The 16,865-nt window shown below is 41.8% G+C and overlaps 1 protein-coding gene across 1 annotated transcript in view; it reads right to left on the bottom strand.

The window, feature by feature from the left end:
• pth1r (parathyroid hormone 1 receptor) overlaps positions 1 to 16,784 on the bottom strand; it is a 49,564-nt gene extending 32,780 nt beyond the window's left edge. The window contains exons 1-2 of the mRNA XM_061084605.1: positions 16,654 to 16,784; positions 8,185 to 8,368 (exon numbers count right to left, since the gene is read on the bottom strand). Coding sequence (XP_060940588.1) covers positions 8,185 to 8,368; positions 16,654 to 16,784 — 315 coding nt within the window. The remainder of the gene's footprint in view (positions 1 to 8,184; positions 8,369 to 16,653) is intronic.
• Between the last annotated feature and the right edge of the window lie 81 nt (positions 16,785 to 16,865).

The following is a 16,865-nucleotide window of genomic DNA, read 5'->3' as shown; positions in this document are numbered from 1 at the left end:
GGACGGAGGCCAAACCCAACAGTCGCCTTAAATCTAATCAAGCTGCACCACATTACACACACTCATAGATATCAGTCTCATAAAGGTGCCTGATTGTTTTCATCAAGATCCATTAAATATATGAATAATAAGAAATAAAACCGTAAAAATATCTTGCAATGTTAAGAGAGTAAAAAAATTCTGGCTCAGCACCATGATCTGTGCCAAAATTTAATGGGTTCTTTCCTGACCCATAACAAATCCATTCACCAAGTTTCGTGAAAATCCATTTCCTTAATTATTTCTGTATACTTGCTCATATACAAACCAACCAACAAATAAAAACACTTATGGGGATAAACAAAAGAGGAAAACAGCAGAACTTTAAGAGCGTTGGAGTTCATCATGCAGAGAGGCACATCATTAAAATATCTGTTAGAAGTGTAAGGTTTCCAGCGAGGTGTAAAAGTGGCATTGAGTTACACATACCCTCACATTCTTCAAGTGGAAAGTTTAAGAAAAAAAAACTGAGGTCACGGTAAGTCAAGAAAACAAGCCCTTTCCTGAGTCAAACACAGCCACGGTATAACCTTACCATGCTGGTGAAACTGAAGACCCTCCTATTCACACACACGTTAGGAGTCTGACTCACAGGCCCTAAAAACTGAACAATGTGTCAGTCAATGCAAAGGGAAAAGAAGGACATGAGTATGTGTGCTTTTCTCAGAGGAAGTTGAAGAAATCAGATTGCTCCTCAGTTGTCTCTGGAATTCCCTCGGCTACTGTAAAGCGCCACAGTGAAATACTGATCATGATGTGTGCGTGTGTGTGTGTGTGTGCGTGTGTGTGCGTGTGAAGGGTATTTTCCCACTACAAGTTGCCTCTGTTAGGCGAATCCCATGCTGATCCCAGGAAATTTCAGGCATACATGTTAAGTGACCAGTGACGACAGTGAATGACCCATGATCTGCAGCGGCGAGGCATGTGCAGCGGCTTAGCACAGTTTACACCCTCGTGCTGCTTCAAACCGTTTTTACGGGCTGGGAAACTCCATTACAAAACAGGAAAGGCCCATCTGCTGACATATAATCTCACTTGGATGCAAAAAATTACAATTCAACCAAGCTGCGCCCTAAATTACACCCTCTCTCCAACCGTATAAGCTGCTGCTGATTTCCATTTCTTCAACTTCCAGGCACAATGACACGATACTTTTGATGCTGAGTGAGAAGAGGTTATTTTCGGTGTGTTCCAGTGACTCAAATATGTGATGTTTATCTCAAGGAGTGAAGTGTCTAGGGAACATCTCCCCATAGCTCCAGGCTCCCTGTGGTACGATCTATAGCTGGTATTATAAATCTCCATTTTCAACCAAGACCACAGACGTAAAATTATTTTTCAATACCATTTTTGTTTATTAGAGTTCAAACACAAGCAGCGGTCAGTAAAAGTCTCTGGAATCACTGTCAGCATTTAAATGAGGGTTGAGGTGTTTTGGTTGATTTGTTTCTATTTCCAGTATCCAACCCTCATTATAGCAACTTGTCATTAGTAGGTTATAAAATCCAACAATTATTCTAATGCCAGTCTGGCACCACCTCATATTATGAAGCGATTAAGACTTTTTACACACTGAGACCTGGTTGTAAAGGATTGCAGCCTGCAGGAGTGACATCATACAATCCTCTTATCCTGTTCAGCAGTGCAATAATAGGAATCCACTGTTTGCACGTACACCAGTCAACACTGGCATTAGCATGAGCTACAGGCACACTGTGGCTAAGATACTGCATGAGGCCTGGTGTGGTCTGCGAGTCAAAAATAAAATAAAAACGATTTAATTTAAAGTTCTTCATGTGCTCCCATATCAACAAAACGGTGAATCCACAAGCTCATACTAAACAAGAGGCAGAAAGAACTCAACAAAAAATACAACTGCAGTATCTTCACATCTGATCAACTGAAAAATAATAGGATTCATATAAAAGAACATACATATACCTCATATAAAATCCTAATATTATATGATCTCTCTCTCTCTACTTCCCCTGCACATCATCCTCCATCCAAAGAAATGACCATTCAAATACCGTCCTTTCTATGTTTTCATACCCTATATAGTGCGCTCATTGTTTCCCACATTGCATCATGAAAACTAGTGCACAACCGATGGTCAATAATCGTGCGAAATCGACCATCATGCATTGTACTGAGAGACGAGAGGAGCGGGGGCGGCAGGAACACGCCGACCTTTCCTACAAATGTCAATGTCGTTCATACGACAGCATAAACGCCTGTTTCTACATTTAAAGATTGTCATTCAACAACAAGTGGGGGTTTCCGACACAGCCCAGGTTCACCAGCTGCCTCTGCTTCCCCTTCAGCATTAATTGATTTGATTGGTGCTTGGGTGTTTATTTTAAGCATGATTTGATTGGATGGTACTTCTGTAGCAGCGTGAAAACACAAATTGACCACAATGCATTTCTGTGGTACGAACTATTAGTGGTATAATAAAAATCTCCACTTTCAACCACAGACGTAAAAAATATTTTTCAATGCCATTTTTGTTTATTAGAGTTGAAATACAAACAGTGGTCAGTAAAAGTCACTGGAATCAATGTGAGCATTTAAATGAGGGTTGAAGTGTTTTGGTTGATTTGTTACTATTTCCAGTATCCAACCCTCATTATAGAAACTTGTCATCAACCCAATCAGAGCGAATGAGCAGCTGAAACTTTGAATGCATATGTCCAGCGTAACGCCAATGATAACTCACTGACTCTGATTTGGCTAAAGAGTGCTAATATTGTATTGAGCTGCTACGAACCCAGCAGCTGCACTGTATTCAAATACTAATCTGTATGAAAACAGGGGCTGCAGTAGAAGAAGAGAGCCAGGCTGAGTTAAAGTGAGCATAATAAACTGACTGATTACAGCTCTTCAGGCTCCACGGGTAGCCATCGGTGTGGTGTGAGCAGACGATGACTGATGATGTCAAAGCAAAGGGAAATTCACCACTCTTGCTGTGCAGCTAAAACCAGGGTAACGAGATGAGAGACTTGGAGGAATTCAATAAATGTTCAGAGCTGCCGCATCATTTTAAAAGCTGTCGTTTCCTCCGCAACAGTAGTTCTGTCGTTTTTGTAATAGAGAACAGTCTGAAGTGGATAAAAGCAGACATATTATTATATCAGCGTCACTGTCAGTGACCTGCACTTTAGAGGGACCGTGGGAATTCCCTGTTGGATGAAATTTTGTAACTCTAATCCTGATTAAAGCTCTGTGGTGTCATTCTTTCCCTGTTTGAAGGATTAGTATCAAAGTCAAAGTAGCAGACATGTCACAACAACCGTTGAGCTGGTTTCACTCTCTCTGTCTGTGTTGTCTACAGTCGAGCAGTAGGACAGCTATCAAACAAAAGGTGTGTTGTGTAATCGGGAGGATTTTCAGAAGAAACAATGAGGAACAACAATTTACAACACAATTATAATCAGCAGCAAAGGATGATGGAACCACAGTGCAGCCATATCCCAAACCTGCCGCCAGTGCTGCTGTTGAGCCCTCCTTCATTACAAGATAATTTCACAAATAACAATATAACATGTGTTAATTAAGAAATGATAAATCTATTTCAAGATGGGTGAGGTTGTCTCTTTTTGGTAAATATTGCATGTTTTTGTCTTCCAGCTGAGTCAGAGACCGTTTTTTGTCCAATCAGGATCAAGTGATCTCAATTTGAGGAACTTTAATCAGTGATGTTGGAATATATTGTTTTTCCCCTCAAAAAGAGATGAATGTGCATTTGGAAATTAATTATTTATAACTGCTTTCAATGTGTGATGTATGTTGCGTGTTCTATCTTTTTAGTGTGTAGCTTTTTATGTTAATTTTAGCGTTTGTAAAGTGTCATTGAGTACTTTGAAAAGGGCTCTATTAATAAAATGTAGTATTATTATTACACCCCTAATAACAATCGAAACAACAGCATTCATAGCTTTTTAATGCTGTATTCTAGTATTCCTCCATAATCCATAATGCCACTGAGCCAACATGGGAGCTTTTGGTTCAGATGTGGACTCACATGCCCATATTGGCCAGGTCTGTTAATAAGGAGCTTCTTTATGTTGTTTCACTGTGTTTGTGCAGTGCAGTGCGGTGCGCTCTGATTGGTACATTAGTAGGCAACATAATAAGTCACTGAACCTCCGTCAATGCTGCAAAAGGATTTGTGATGCTAACAAATCCCAGTGGGGATTGGTTTGACCAAGCATAAAAGCCCACCTCTAAAGGATTGATTACAAAGAAGCCTCATTTGCTGTGGCTAACATCAGATCAATGAGTGGGTAAAAAAAAAAAATACAAATAGCAGACAGCAAAACTTAATTCCTCTGTTTTTATGGTTTGAAGGCTTTGGTAATTCACCATCAAAACTTCACTTTGCCACCTAATGATTGCTGACACACCTCCTACTGGTTCTGCTCCCCCTCTTGGGAGCAGTAAAGGTCACACTATGACGCCTGGTCTTGCATCACACACACACACACACACACACACACACACACACACACACACACACACACACACACACACACACACACACACACACACACACACACACACACACACACAGAGCTTAATAGAACAAACCTTTGAACAGGCAAGAATAAAAGAGAAGACACCAACAGATTATACCTATTGTGTGAGCATGGCTCTGGGACTTTCCTTCAATGACAGGCATAAGAAATGACACACAGGTTGACAGAAACATACTCTCAGAGGAGCAAATTGATCCTGGCAGGCCTTTGTTGTTCCTCTGCCTTAATTGGGCCTGGTCAGAGAGAGAATCTAGATAGAGGCCAGGTCCAATGTGTTTGAACTCCCTGAGCAAATACAGCATGAAATCATGGTTACGTGTACTGTAGGTAGCACTTTGCTGTAGCATCTCATACGTGCTAAATGACATCAAAGGTCCAATAGCTGGTGTTCAGATGAAAGACTGGTTTACTCGGAGAAGAGAGTTTTTTGTTTTTTTTTCCAAAGAAGAAATATTACACGTTGCATCTTTGGATAACTACCTGATTACTGATGAGATCCTATTTATGCGAATAGACCAGTTACAGGGGAGACAAATTTTGTCTTACAACCAAAGACCCAATTATGATCAGGATTTTCCTTTCATGTGACCTGTAATTTCTTTAAGAGGTGTCATTTGTTTTGCAAATAGAAATTAATGAGTGTTGTGCGTTCAATTTCAAAAATCAACTCCCCCTTTGTTTGTGTCCTTGAAAGATATGTCTCATTATCTGTATTATCTATCTTTCCAGTCGGGGGTGTAAAATGTGGGATATTTGACGTTATTATTGTTAGTAGTGGTAATGATAGTAATTATTGCAAGATTATCAAAACAGTTTTTTACAAAATCCTCCATTTGTTATTAGTCATTTATTCTTTGAAATTAATTTAATTATTATAATTGCGTCATGAGAGACAACAGTTAGAATAAAAATCCATAATCCATCACTCAGCCTTACACATGCAGTGGATACAATTTGTTAAATGAGTCTGCGTGAAGTTTATTAAGAAAGGATCACACTGAAGTCTCCACAGTTTTACTCAGTGGAAACCAAATTTATGGAATGGATTAAAGGAGATGCTTCCCTTCGTGCTTCAGACAGACATGAACCCAAACATTATCATAAGTCATGTTTGGGTTCGGTCCAAGTGGGCATGCAAAAATGAATTTCATTATTAAAGCCTAATTTTGAAATTCACAAGCAGCTCATGATTTATTAGTGAGATGTTATCTGCTGCCCCTAATTACCACAGACAGATTTGAGATTCGATTATTCCGCACTCTAAAATGTGCTGTGAGGTTCCATTGAGAATAATTTGGCAGAAGTGGATAAAGCTTCTCTGAAAGGTGCCCGCAGTTTGTTCTCTTAACAACATTAACTGTGAAGGCTTATACATCATAAGAGGGTCAGTGACTTGTAAAAGAACAAAACAAGTTTCTGTGTACTTATACAACACGTTCTTCTCCTGTTACACGTGTTTTGATAAAACTTCAGACTCAAATACTAATTCTGTGGTTTCAAATTGATTTATCACGTCAATGGGAATCAAATGAGAATATGTTTATAGGTGTTTTGACACGTATGAATGTAAGATTGGGATTATTCTGGAAGATATTAATGAAATTGATGCTTACAAATATTGATTTATCTCCGAAGAACCAAGAAGCAAGCCACCATATCGCTTTAAACGAAAAAAAAGAAGCTCTGGGCTGAAGTTGTCAACAAGAGTTATTTTCCCCATCTAGTCACAAACTAGTCAAAACTGCCTCGTGCACGACAAAACATGACAGTCGTCACAGTCGTATTTTGTCCTGAGCCGACATGGTGCTTAACTGGGCCAAGCAGATGCAGATATACAGCTCCTCCAGTGAGGATGCAGACACATGCAAGTCATCACGCCGGAAAAACACGGTCATGAGGTACAAATTAAATGCTCAGTGAGGTTCCTGAAAGCAGCGCTTCCGCTTAACAAATGTAATAACTGACTGAGAGAGACAGCCAGTCACAGTGAACAAAGGCTGCATGAGGAAGAGCTTTGTCTGTGAGCTGTCACTGCAGCATGCCAGCCGAGGTGTCAAACACAACCGAGAGATTCCTTGTCTCCTCAAGCATCTTCCAATTCCCTTCAGATAACGAGGCAGGATAACAAGAGCAGGAACCGACCAATTCATGGTGTCGCACTGGTTAAGGGCATCGTCACTCGCCTGCTGAGCCTCTGGAAAAGCGGCTCAGCCCTGTAGTTTGACAAGTGAGTATCTCAATTTGAAAAGCTGAGTGCTCTTTCTTTAGAGAGAGACACAGACTTTCCACTCTTAGCTGTGGCTTTCGGTGAAATCAACGTCCCTTCTGGTCACAGTCTGGAAAAAGCAAAAAAATCACTTTTTTGTGGACAGGAAGACTGAGCAAACACCAAACTTAAAAAACGGGTAAACACCGTCCACAGACAGAGCCTTTTAACGGCTGAATGTTGAATCAGCTATAAATACGCCGCTATGTTATAATTGTTTTCCTCTGCCATCTAAACCAATGAGCCTCGAGGTCCACTGCGGTACAGTGACGGACCACATCACTGGGAAAATGCACTGTACCTCAGAGCCTGGGCGAACTGCCTGTTGAATGCAGAACAGCGTCAGCCAAAACACACAGAACCCAGTTGGTGTGCTGCTCCGCCCGCGGCACAATGCGAGCGTGTGTGCTTTCTGGTAACAGCTATGGCAATATTTGAGAATGTAATTGTAAATCACAATGTCGGGGGCAAATGTAAATCATTACAGCTGTGAAGTGGGGGGCAGGAGGGTGAAAACTGTTCAGGTGCTGCTGGAGTTATGAATGAAATATTTACTCCCAGTCTGACTAACAAGTAGAGTACCTTCTGTTCAGGATGCAGTTCATGCATGGGAGCTGTGAAACAATCCATAGTAAATACAACATGCTGCTTATGACAGGAACTGGGTTGCAGGCGCTGCTTCACACAGACGCTGCGTTGTTGTATTGTAACTCTGGGAAGATGCATTAATTTGACCAGAGGATCTCTAACAAACAGCAGCTCGATGTTTCGGACCCTCTTGGGAACCAGTTCAGTCCAGTAACGACACTGTGGATATGTGAGTCAATACACAACCGTGTCTCCTGGAATTAAAAGCTCACACACATTCGACCTATTTGCAATTCAGCCAACGTCCACCGGCGATACAAGCAATTATAGAAGAAGTATGACAGCAGACATGCATCATAAACACAATATGAGGAGTGGAGGTGATGTGAGTGCAAAGCTTGAGATTCCCACCCTTCTGCTCCTCTTGTCTTTTAAGTTGCTTGTGACTTTTAGACATTTAGGGAACCCAATGATCTTTACAAAACCCAAACCAGACAACCAAGATCATATTGTATTGCTCTGAAGAGCATATGTTGTATGAATCAATAGATACAAGTAAATATTTGCAGGTTTTGTCTGATTAAATATCCTGGTGTTGGTGTTGTCCTCATCATTGATGCACAAACAGTCACATGAACTCCTGTCAATAAATCTTTAAACCTGCAGATTCCATTTAACATATTGATTTTTACGCACACACACTCACAAAAAAAACAAAACACGATTGCATGTTTAAAAAAAAAAGGTACTTACCAGACATAAACTGCTGAGGAGGGAGATGAGCAGAAAGTCCAGATTGCGGAGGAGCCCAGCGGATCCCATCCCTGACCCTGAGGGGGCTCGACCCCGCGGGGGGGGCTCGAACGGAGGCTGGTGATGCTCAGACGAGACGACTCTAATTGCTCTGGTTCTCCTGGAGGTCGAGACAGCTGAGTTGCTTCACTCCATCTGGCCGCGCGTCGCTTATGGCGGCTTGTGAAACCATAACTCTGTAATCGCCTCTCTCTCTGCCCCTCGCTTTAATTTCCTATAATCTACTATACGCTCGGCTCAGGCGCTGCGCCGCTCACTTTATTTCTCTGCATCTGTCTCTTTTTCTTTTTTTTTCTTTTTTTTTTTTTCCTCTTCTGAAATTACATCCACATGTCAGAACTATTTATGTCGCTCTCGCTCTGCGGTGGGAAGTTCAAATGAGTCTTTGTAGGGGAAGAAACCAACGCTGTATTTTTAGGTCTTTTAAATTTCCCCTCAGACTAACTTAAACACTTCAGCATGGAGCCGTGCGCCCTTGTGCCTTATTCCAGTCCTCTCCTTTCCAGAAAGCGTTAGATCGGTGTTTTGGGGACAGGAATAAGCCCGGGATGTGTCACTCCATCACCGGTCTGCTGCTGGATTCTGACCAGTTTGATTCCCTGTGACTCATGTCAGCATCTACCTGGACTCGAAGCAGGGTCTCAGACAGGGGTTTACTTTCAGCATGTGGCAGTAAACAACAATATTGTGACAGAGCAGACAGATGCTATTATTCACTTCTAAAAGATGTATGAATTAACTCAGTCTTCGCACTAATCCCTTTACGCACCGCACACTGACACCACGCGTTCTCCTTTTACGCACGTCTCTCTCTGAAAACATTACGCGTATAAAAGTGCCATTTATGTTATTTTCCCCAAAACTGTATCGCGGCGGTCACGCAGCTATATACCGAATGTATGAAAACTCCCCCTAAGAGGAGAGAGAGGAAAACGCCAACTCGGCTTCAAGAAGCTCTACTTACTCTGGAGACACCCTGACGGAGCGAGAACTGTGTTTTCCGCGCGGAGCCAAAGAGGCGAGAAGAAGTAGAAGTTTGTCGTGAAGCGTCTCCAGATGTGGCAGGCTGCAGGTCGTGTGCACTAGTGAGTATGTGGATGGAAAAGAGGAGGGGGTGGAGGGGTGGGTAGGGGGGGAGAGGAGGCAGGTATAGGGTTGGAGCGTAGAGGGCTCTCATTGGTGCTCGCTCTCTTACGTTGGAATAAACCACGACTCCGAAATGACATATTTTCTCACCCTTCAAACAAACTCTACATTCAACAGATCGCGGGGCCTTCGCCAAACCACTTTTTCCCCCTGCAGTTGCTCAAAAGTAGCATCCAGCGGGATTGGATTACCGAGACATAATGCAGAGGACGTTCTTTTTTAAGAATCTTCACTTTATAGTTGATGTTTAAAAGACATATGGAAATTAAATACTGGGTAATTTGGCACACACAGATGATTGAAGCAGGGGAAGCAAATTAAACAAGGGTAGGTGTGTCCTGGTTTCCTGACACTTCTGACCCTTACCAGTTTATTTACTGTTGTATGAATAATAATAATAATAATAGTTACAATAATAATAATAATAGCAAAATGATCTACTTTATTTTTCCAAAATATATAATCTTTTCTACTATAATGTCATCATAGCAATAGCCTTCACAAAGATATATTTATATATATAACTATAATAGTTATAGTTTTTTGGGGCGTTTGTGTGAAGAGTGTTTTAAAAAAAAAGTTCAGTCAACATCGATCCAAGAACTTTGCCTTTTTCCCACATATCATTCAAAAAAATCTAAAAATGTACTAAAAGTTTTCATAAAGTGTGAAAAAATGATTTTTAGGTTTATCACAAATTGTGTCATTCATTCAGATCACTTTCTGTTCCCGAAGCCTTTCTCAGCCGTGCTGCTCTGCTGGTCAGTAGCTCTAACGTCCTCTCAGGGCCAACTCTAATATGAAGATGTGTTTCATCAAAAGAATATATGAACACAATACAATACCAGGCTTTTTTCTCTGTGTGGTCTGAGTAGTGAACAAGCACTTAAAAGGGCTCTATGATTGTAATGGGCTATTAACCAAGCAGGGCAGCAGCTATTACAACAGAACAATGTGTAACTCATGACTCACCTCACAGACTCGGCTGTTAATGCTCCTCACAAGCTTTCACTGCTGACATGTATGATGGACCTCTGATGTGCACTAAGGCAACATATGAATTATCCAAAGGACAGAATAATCTTCCAGACTCCAAGTCATTTCACAGCCATATGTTCCATACAGAGACTTGGAGACTTGGAACTAAAGCGACTCCTCTAAAGTGTAATTTATTCTCATGTGGAATGTCATGTTGTGATGGGAGGATCGCCCCACGATATGACATTATGACATTGCAACTGTGTATACAGTGCCCTCATTACATGTGCAGTTACAGAGAAGGATGCACATCTAGAAAACAAGATATTTTTACCGATGTAAAGCACATTTTTATACCTCCAGCAGCAAGGTTATGTCTTCATTGCCTTTTTATGTTTTTCTTTTTGCAGGATTACACAAAACTGTTTTTTGGTGGAAGGCTGAAGAGTGGGCAGAGGATTCAATTAAAGGGGTGGATGCAGGAAATTGTGTCATTTCTCCTTAACATTGTGAGTTTTTCACCAAAAAAATTACAAAAAAAGCTGAAATCTTTATACAACGCTTATATCTATGAACTTGAAATTGCAAGACGTTTGCCGGAAAGGTCTTCCATGGTTTATGTATCTGATCTCAGCACATCTACATGCAATGTGGTGATGAAGTGGCCAATTAGCCGGAGTGTAGGTGTGTGCTCTCCGGGTGCCCTTCTGTTGTTGATTCATTCTAATACAGTGCCCTTTCTAAAACTGCAGATTTTAAATGGGCTGTTTGCTTGGGCCTGTGGTGATGCTGGTCATAGTTTTCCTTCTGAAACCGTATAAGGGACCTGCATTCGTTGTTCTGTGGCATAAAGAGCCGTTCACCCGTGTATTTAAAGTTCAGTGCACGTAGAACCCCAAACTTGAGGATCTGATTGCACTTCAGCCGACGTCCACCAGCGATACAGGCAATTCCAGAAGAAGTGTGACACGCAGACATGCATCATAAACACAATATGAGGAGTGGAGGTGATTTGAGTGCACAGCTTGAGGTTCCCACCCTTCTGCTCCCCTCTCTTGTCTTTTAAGTTGCTTGTGACTTTTAAACATTCAGGGAACCCAATGATCTTTACAAAACCCAAACCAGACAACCAAGATCATATTGAATAGCTCCGATGAGCATATGTTGTATGAATCAATAGATACAAGTAAATATTTGCAGGTTTTGTCTGATTAAATATCCTGGTGTTGGTGTTGTCCTCATCATTGATGCACAAACAGTCACATGAACTCCTGTCAATAAATGTTTGGACCTGTAGATTCTATTTGACAAAAAGAGCCGTTCACCTGTTTATTTAAAGTTCAGTGCACGTAGAACCCCAAACTCGATGATCTGTTGTTGTGAACACGATGTTTACACGTTGACGTATCAAAGCTGCAGCTGCTACAGAGCACTGGACGCCTGTTTATCAACAGTCAATGTTCAAATCCCACCAAACTTGATAATGCTTATAAACGGTTCTCAAGAAACGTGAGTCTAGAATTAATAGATTCTTCGATACATAAATACTCGAACATATATAATGTGAAGACAGTGCAAAAACAACATAAAGAAACAGTTAAACTCAACAATGGTCTGACCATGAAGGTTTCTTCTCGATCTTTCGTCAGTTCGCTGCTTTTCTGCAGACGCCAACAACAGCTCCCAGACTCAGCCTCCGCACACTGTCGGCTCAGGGATCCTTTTTTTTAATCGTTGTTATTCAGTTCAAAACAAATCCCACAAATACACCAAAACCAACAATGTGTTAGTTTGTCTCTCAGTGACGTCTGAACATCGCCCTACTCCCTGTGGTGCTCAGCCCCGATCCCATTACTGGAGACATAAATCTCTGAAAAATGGGTCATGAGTGTAATTCACCAAGTTTATGTAAAATAAAAAGGATAAATTATTTCCTAAAACAGGCTTCTGAAATAAACAATAATTAAATAAGAGTCGGGGATTGTGTATGGGGGATTGACTCAAACTAAACTAAAGATAATCAATACATATATATTTTTTACAGAGAATCGTGAGAATCATTGTTTATGTTGTTCGATAACTTACATACAGACTTGTAAAAAATTTAAGAAATAGCTTGTTTTTGGAGCATTCACTCTCTATCATTCTGTTCTGCACAGTCATTTCAAGGCAGACACTAAAAGGAAGTATAATGATTTTTTTCTACTTAATAATAATGCCGGTGTGGCAGCAGCACTTTCCTCCTCGACTCAAAAAAATTGATTTCTTTTTTTTTCACTTCTCTTTTTTTCCTTCCGTCCTTCAAATCTGTGCCCTTGTCTTTCCAAAGTCGTGGGGCCACTGTCACAACATCCTCGACCTTAATGAGGCCCGGCTTCAGTCCCATCATGAGCCGGTTATTCCCGGAGCGAGAGATAATGAACAACATGAAAGCTGTCATCCAGTGTTCGTATATTAGCTCATTTGCCGTATAGAAAATCGCACCCCGCCGTGTCTCAACAGGAAACTCCAAATACTGTAAACTGCAAAAGATTAACCGGGGGGATGACTGCGTGCATGGCATATGCTTAATCTCCACTCCATTTCTAATCTGTCAGGGTTTTCCTCTCTCTCTCTGAAAAAAGGAGGAAAGTGAATCAGCACACGCTTTTCTTTTTCAGGCGTTTTCTCTGAAGAGTTAAATTCAAATGCACCTTTACTGCCACTATCCCTGGTTATGGCATTCTTCCCTGTAGGGGAAACATTTCGTACGGTGGCAGAATGATTCACCGTAATTTCTCACCTCTAGCCTCCACTAGCAGATTCTTCACAGAAAGACGTCTGATCCTTGACATAAATCTGGAATGATTATTATCCACTGGCTGTGAGGTGCCTGGACTGCTTGGTGAATGTCATCTATGCCGGGCGAGAGCTCACCAACATAAGAACGAACCGTCAGCATGTTCAGGGGTCGTTTAGGAGTCGCTCGGTAGCAGACAAGTAAATTTACTGATTTTCCCCGAAGATCCTGATGCCGCTCAGCATCAACTTACTCATTAAATCAGTTTGTTGATGCTTTCTTTGCTAATATCAGTTGAATGATAGGAGTCTAATGTTGATGTCTGTGGGAGAGCAGTTAAGGAGGAGAGCTTCACAAGGTTCAGGTTCTCTTCCCCTCTATACTTAGAGAGAAATGTATAGAACACATAACCCAGTGGGGTGGCTGAGGTCGTGTGTATGATTTTATCACCTCTGCCGAAAAGGAGGTTATATTTCATCTGCATTCGTTTGATGGCTGAAAGCAAGATACGCGTAAACGACTAAATGGATTTCAAAAGAACCTGGTGGGAGGATGTGGTATAGGCCAGGGAAGAACCCTTAAAATGTTAAACTGGCGCGGATTAAGCTTTATTTTGTGAGATAGGGTGTTTTTTGTTATTTTTTCAGTGGTTTTTCAATGAATAATTCATGGACCTTGATCAGGAATCTTTAGGGGATATGTATGGATGTGTGAATTTAAAGAGAATGTTGGGCCTTGGCCGAGGTATGCTCCCAGCTGAGTGCCACTGGTTTATTTAAAAAATCGAATAATTTTTCTAATTTAGAAGATACACTTGCTTTAGCTTGACACATTCACTGAAAAGCATCACCGTATCCTAACTATTCACAAGAATCCAAGAATGGCGACAGTGAAACACAATATATGTTTGGCGCATTCCTTGAAAGTCTGTAAAAACCCACAGGAAAATTCAAAGCACATGTATGTTCTTGACACATGATGGTTCACATGTGTGACCATTTTCTGGTCAGTTCTGTGCTATACTTAGGGTTTCATGTAGCGTACAGCACATTACCTCAGATGTCATCATTTCCATTAATACTTTCAGTTTTATCTCTTCCATCTGAACACGTTTTCATGTTTCCACCCACGTTCACCTCTTCGGGTGACCCTGTCAAATACATGTGCATATTTCATTTGCATGTGAAAGCTTCACATCCCATCACCACCACCATCACCAGCTCCTGGAATGGGAATGGAATTTGCATTCACTTCTTCTCCTTCTGTGCGTCACTTATAATCATTTCCATTTACTGTATGACTTGATAACGTCACACACACACAAACAATCCTACCAGTGCTCTTCCTCTGTCTCGGAACAAGGGCTGAATTCCCTCAACAGGAAGCTACTTCCAGCTGGATCATGGTCAGCTCATCTGCTCTGAGGCGACATGTTTTGACAGCCCACCCACTCAGGTCACCCGAAGGTATAACCCCAGGAATACAGTGAAGGGACACATCCGGTCAAAGACACTACGTGGCTGACTCCCAGAACACGCGTCACACATAGACTCGGCTGAGGTGGAGGTCCTCATGATCCCAAATCCATTCTGCCACCTTGATGCCTTCAGCTATTGAGGCCACTTCGTTCAAACACATGGCTCTGACAGATAAGGCAGCTTGATGTAAGTAATGACCCTTACTGTCCTCCACATCACTATGAGATAAGGGTTTGAAAGACATTACATGTAAGTGTGAGCTAGAAATTAAAAGGGCTTTAAACACGGAGAGAGGGTTTTACAGTCAACAATGTTTAATAGTGTCAACTGATGTAACCAAAGTGTTAGCCATGAGGAAAACCCCTCCCGACCAAATAGGCAGAACATTATACTTGTCACAAATGTCCAAGTCCAGTTTACCCATCGCAATACAAGTTTCAAAACAAACTCACTGAGTCCATGTAACGGCTGCTGTAGAGATTTGATAGAATATCAGAATTTTCCTCATCAGATGGCTTCTCCATATTTGTCATATTTGAATATGTTCAAATTAGAAAAAAATTAGATTCAGAGCAAAATGGAGAATTTCACTATCAGTGCAAACCAAACCAGAGACATAGTGAACTGACACATTCCAAATCGTAGGAAACATCTATAATCATTACATCACCAGCAGAATAATCACGTTCCACAGCTCAGACAAACTGATGAAACCAGAAGAGAACATGACGCTATGGTGAGAAAAATACATGGTTTACATTGGAAGCTTTAACATCCTCACAGTTCAAGTTTGCACCACCGCCCTGAACATATAGATCTGTGCAGAAAACAAACACGAAGGACAGAGCAGACGATCAATGACCAGTCACAGCACTGGGGCCTGACGTGAAGAGTAACTTTGATGCTGTCTCTGCCCTGTGCACTGAGATCACGACCCAGGAAGGATTTTTAAAATAAACCAGCACTTGTCACTGACTGGTCGCCGCACAGAGGAAATTGGAGTGACTCGGCCGTTTGCAATGTGGCCTCGCAGCAAGGACGTCTGATGTGCGGTGACCACTGTTCGCCGGAGGATGGCTGCTGACCAAAGTCACAGAAAGAAAATGAGACGTCTCCATGAGGATCAATACGTATAATGAACCTCAATAAGTCTTCTTTTTCTTCTCCACTCAATAAAGAAGTAAGCTGTGCGGCAGGGGAAAGGCAGATTATGAGAGAGGCGAGGGAGGACAGGCTTATAATGAAATGAACACAATAAGTCATCTATACCGAATGGGAAGATACTTTAATCCAAGGTTGTTCCAGAGCAACAAATCACTCCATTCCTCTGTGTAAATACATGATTAAAAGAAGTAAAAACATTCACGGTGAAACTAGGGAATAGAAGAAAACAGTAGAGGACAAGTAGCAGTATTCTCTTCCAGCTAGTTCCACTGCGACCAAAAGAGGGCGCTGTGGCTCAGCTGCCGGGTTTGCTGCTGGTGTTTGACAGCACAGAAGTTGTCAGCTTATAAATCTGGGCCTGTGGGCTGACATCCTGCCCTTGAATAAATAATACTTCCTCCTCAGTCTAATCTTTGATGCACTAACTTTCTGTCTGAGGATAGCGGCTGATGTTAGAGCTGGTTAATTGCTTGTGAAAGAATGGAACCAGGAATCGTTATATCTAGGACGTTAAAGTTCAAACTGCATGTTGGACCCTGGCGGAGCAGGCAGGCTCACAAACACCCACATAAACAGGAGGAGCATTAATGTGGTTTATTAAGGCTGAGATGTTACAGAATTCCTGCTGTGATTCCCCCAAAAGGCAGCGTTTATATTATCTTTGCTAAATAAGAATTTCTGCCAAACAACATGGCTGCACAGTCTATGTTGGAGCGCCGCCCGTGCAGATTGGCACCATCGCCTTTTCTCCACGCTGGACTGGAAACCACAGCGGGTCCTACTTGGACACGGGACAGTTTAATTACACGCCCGCTGCCTTCACTGACTGCGTTGTGGATTTGATAATGAACACGTCACAGCTACCAGGAATCCAGCTGGTCTAATAACCGCCTTATTGGTATTAGGGTTGGCATGGACACGCTGTATCCTGAGTGCTGGTAAACGACAGCGGGGCAGTGTCGCCTCAGCTCCACAGAGAGGTAACACAGAGCCATCGGGGGGGTTCAGTGTGTTGATGCAGTCACAGAGCGCTGCGTTCACTCGATACCGCTGTTTTAAGCAATCTGAAGGTAAAT

The sequence above is a fragment of the Limanda limanda genome, chromosome 13, assembly GCF_963576545.1.
Source record: "Limanda limanda chromosome 13, fLimLim1.1, whole genome shotgun sequence".
Classification (NCBI taxonomy): domain Eukaryota; kingdom Metazoa; phylum Chordata; class Actinopteri; order Pleuronectiformes; family Pleuronectidae; genus Limanda; species Limanda limanda.
Note: the sequence above shows the minus strand (reverse complement) of the source record. Positions and strands in the feature narration are given on the sequence as shown.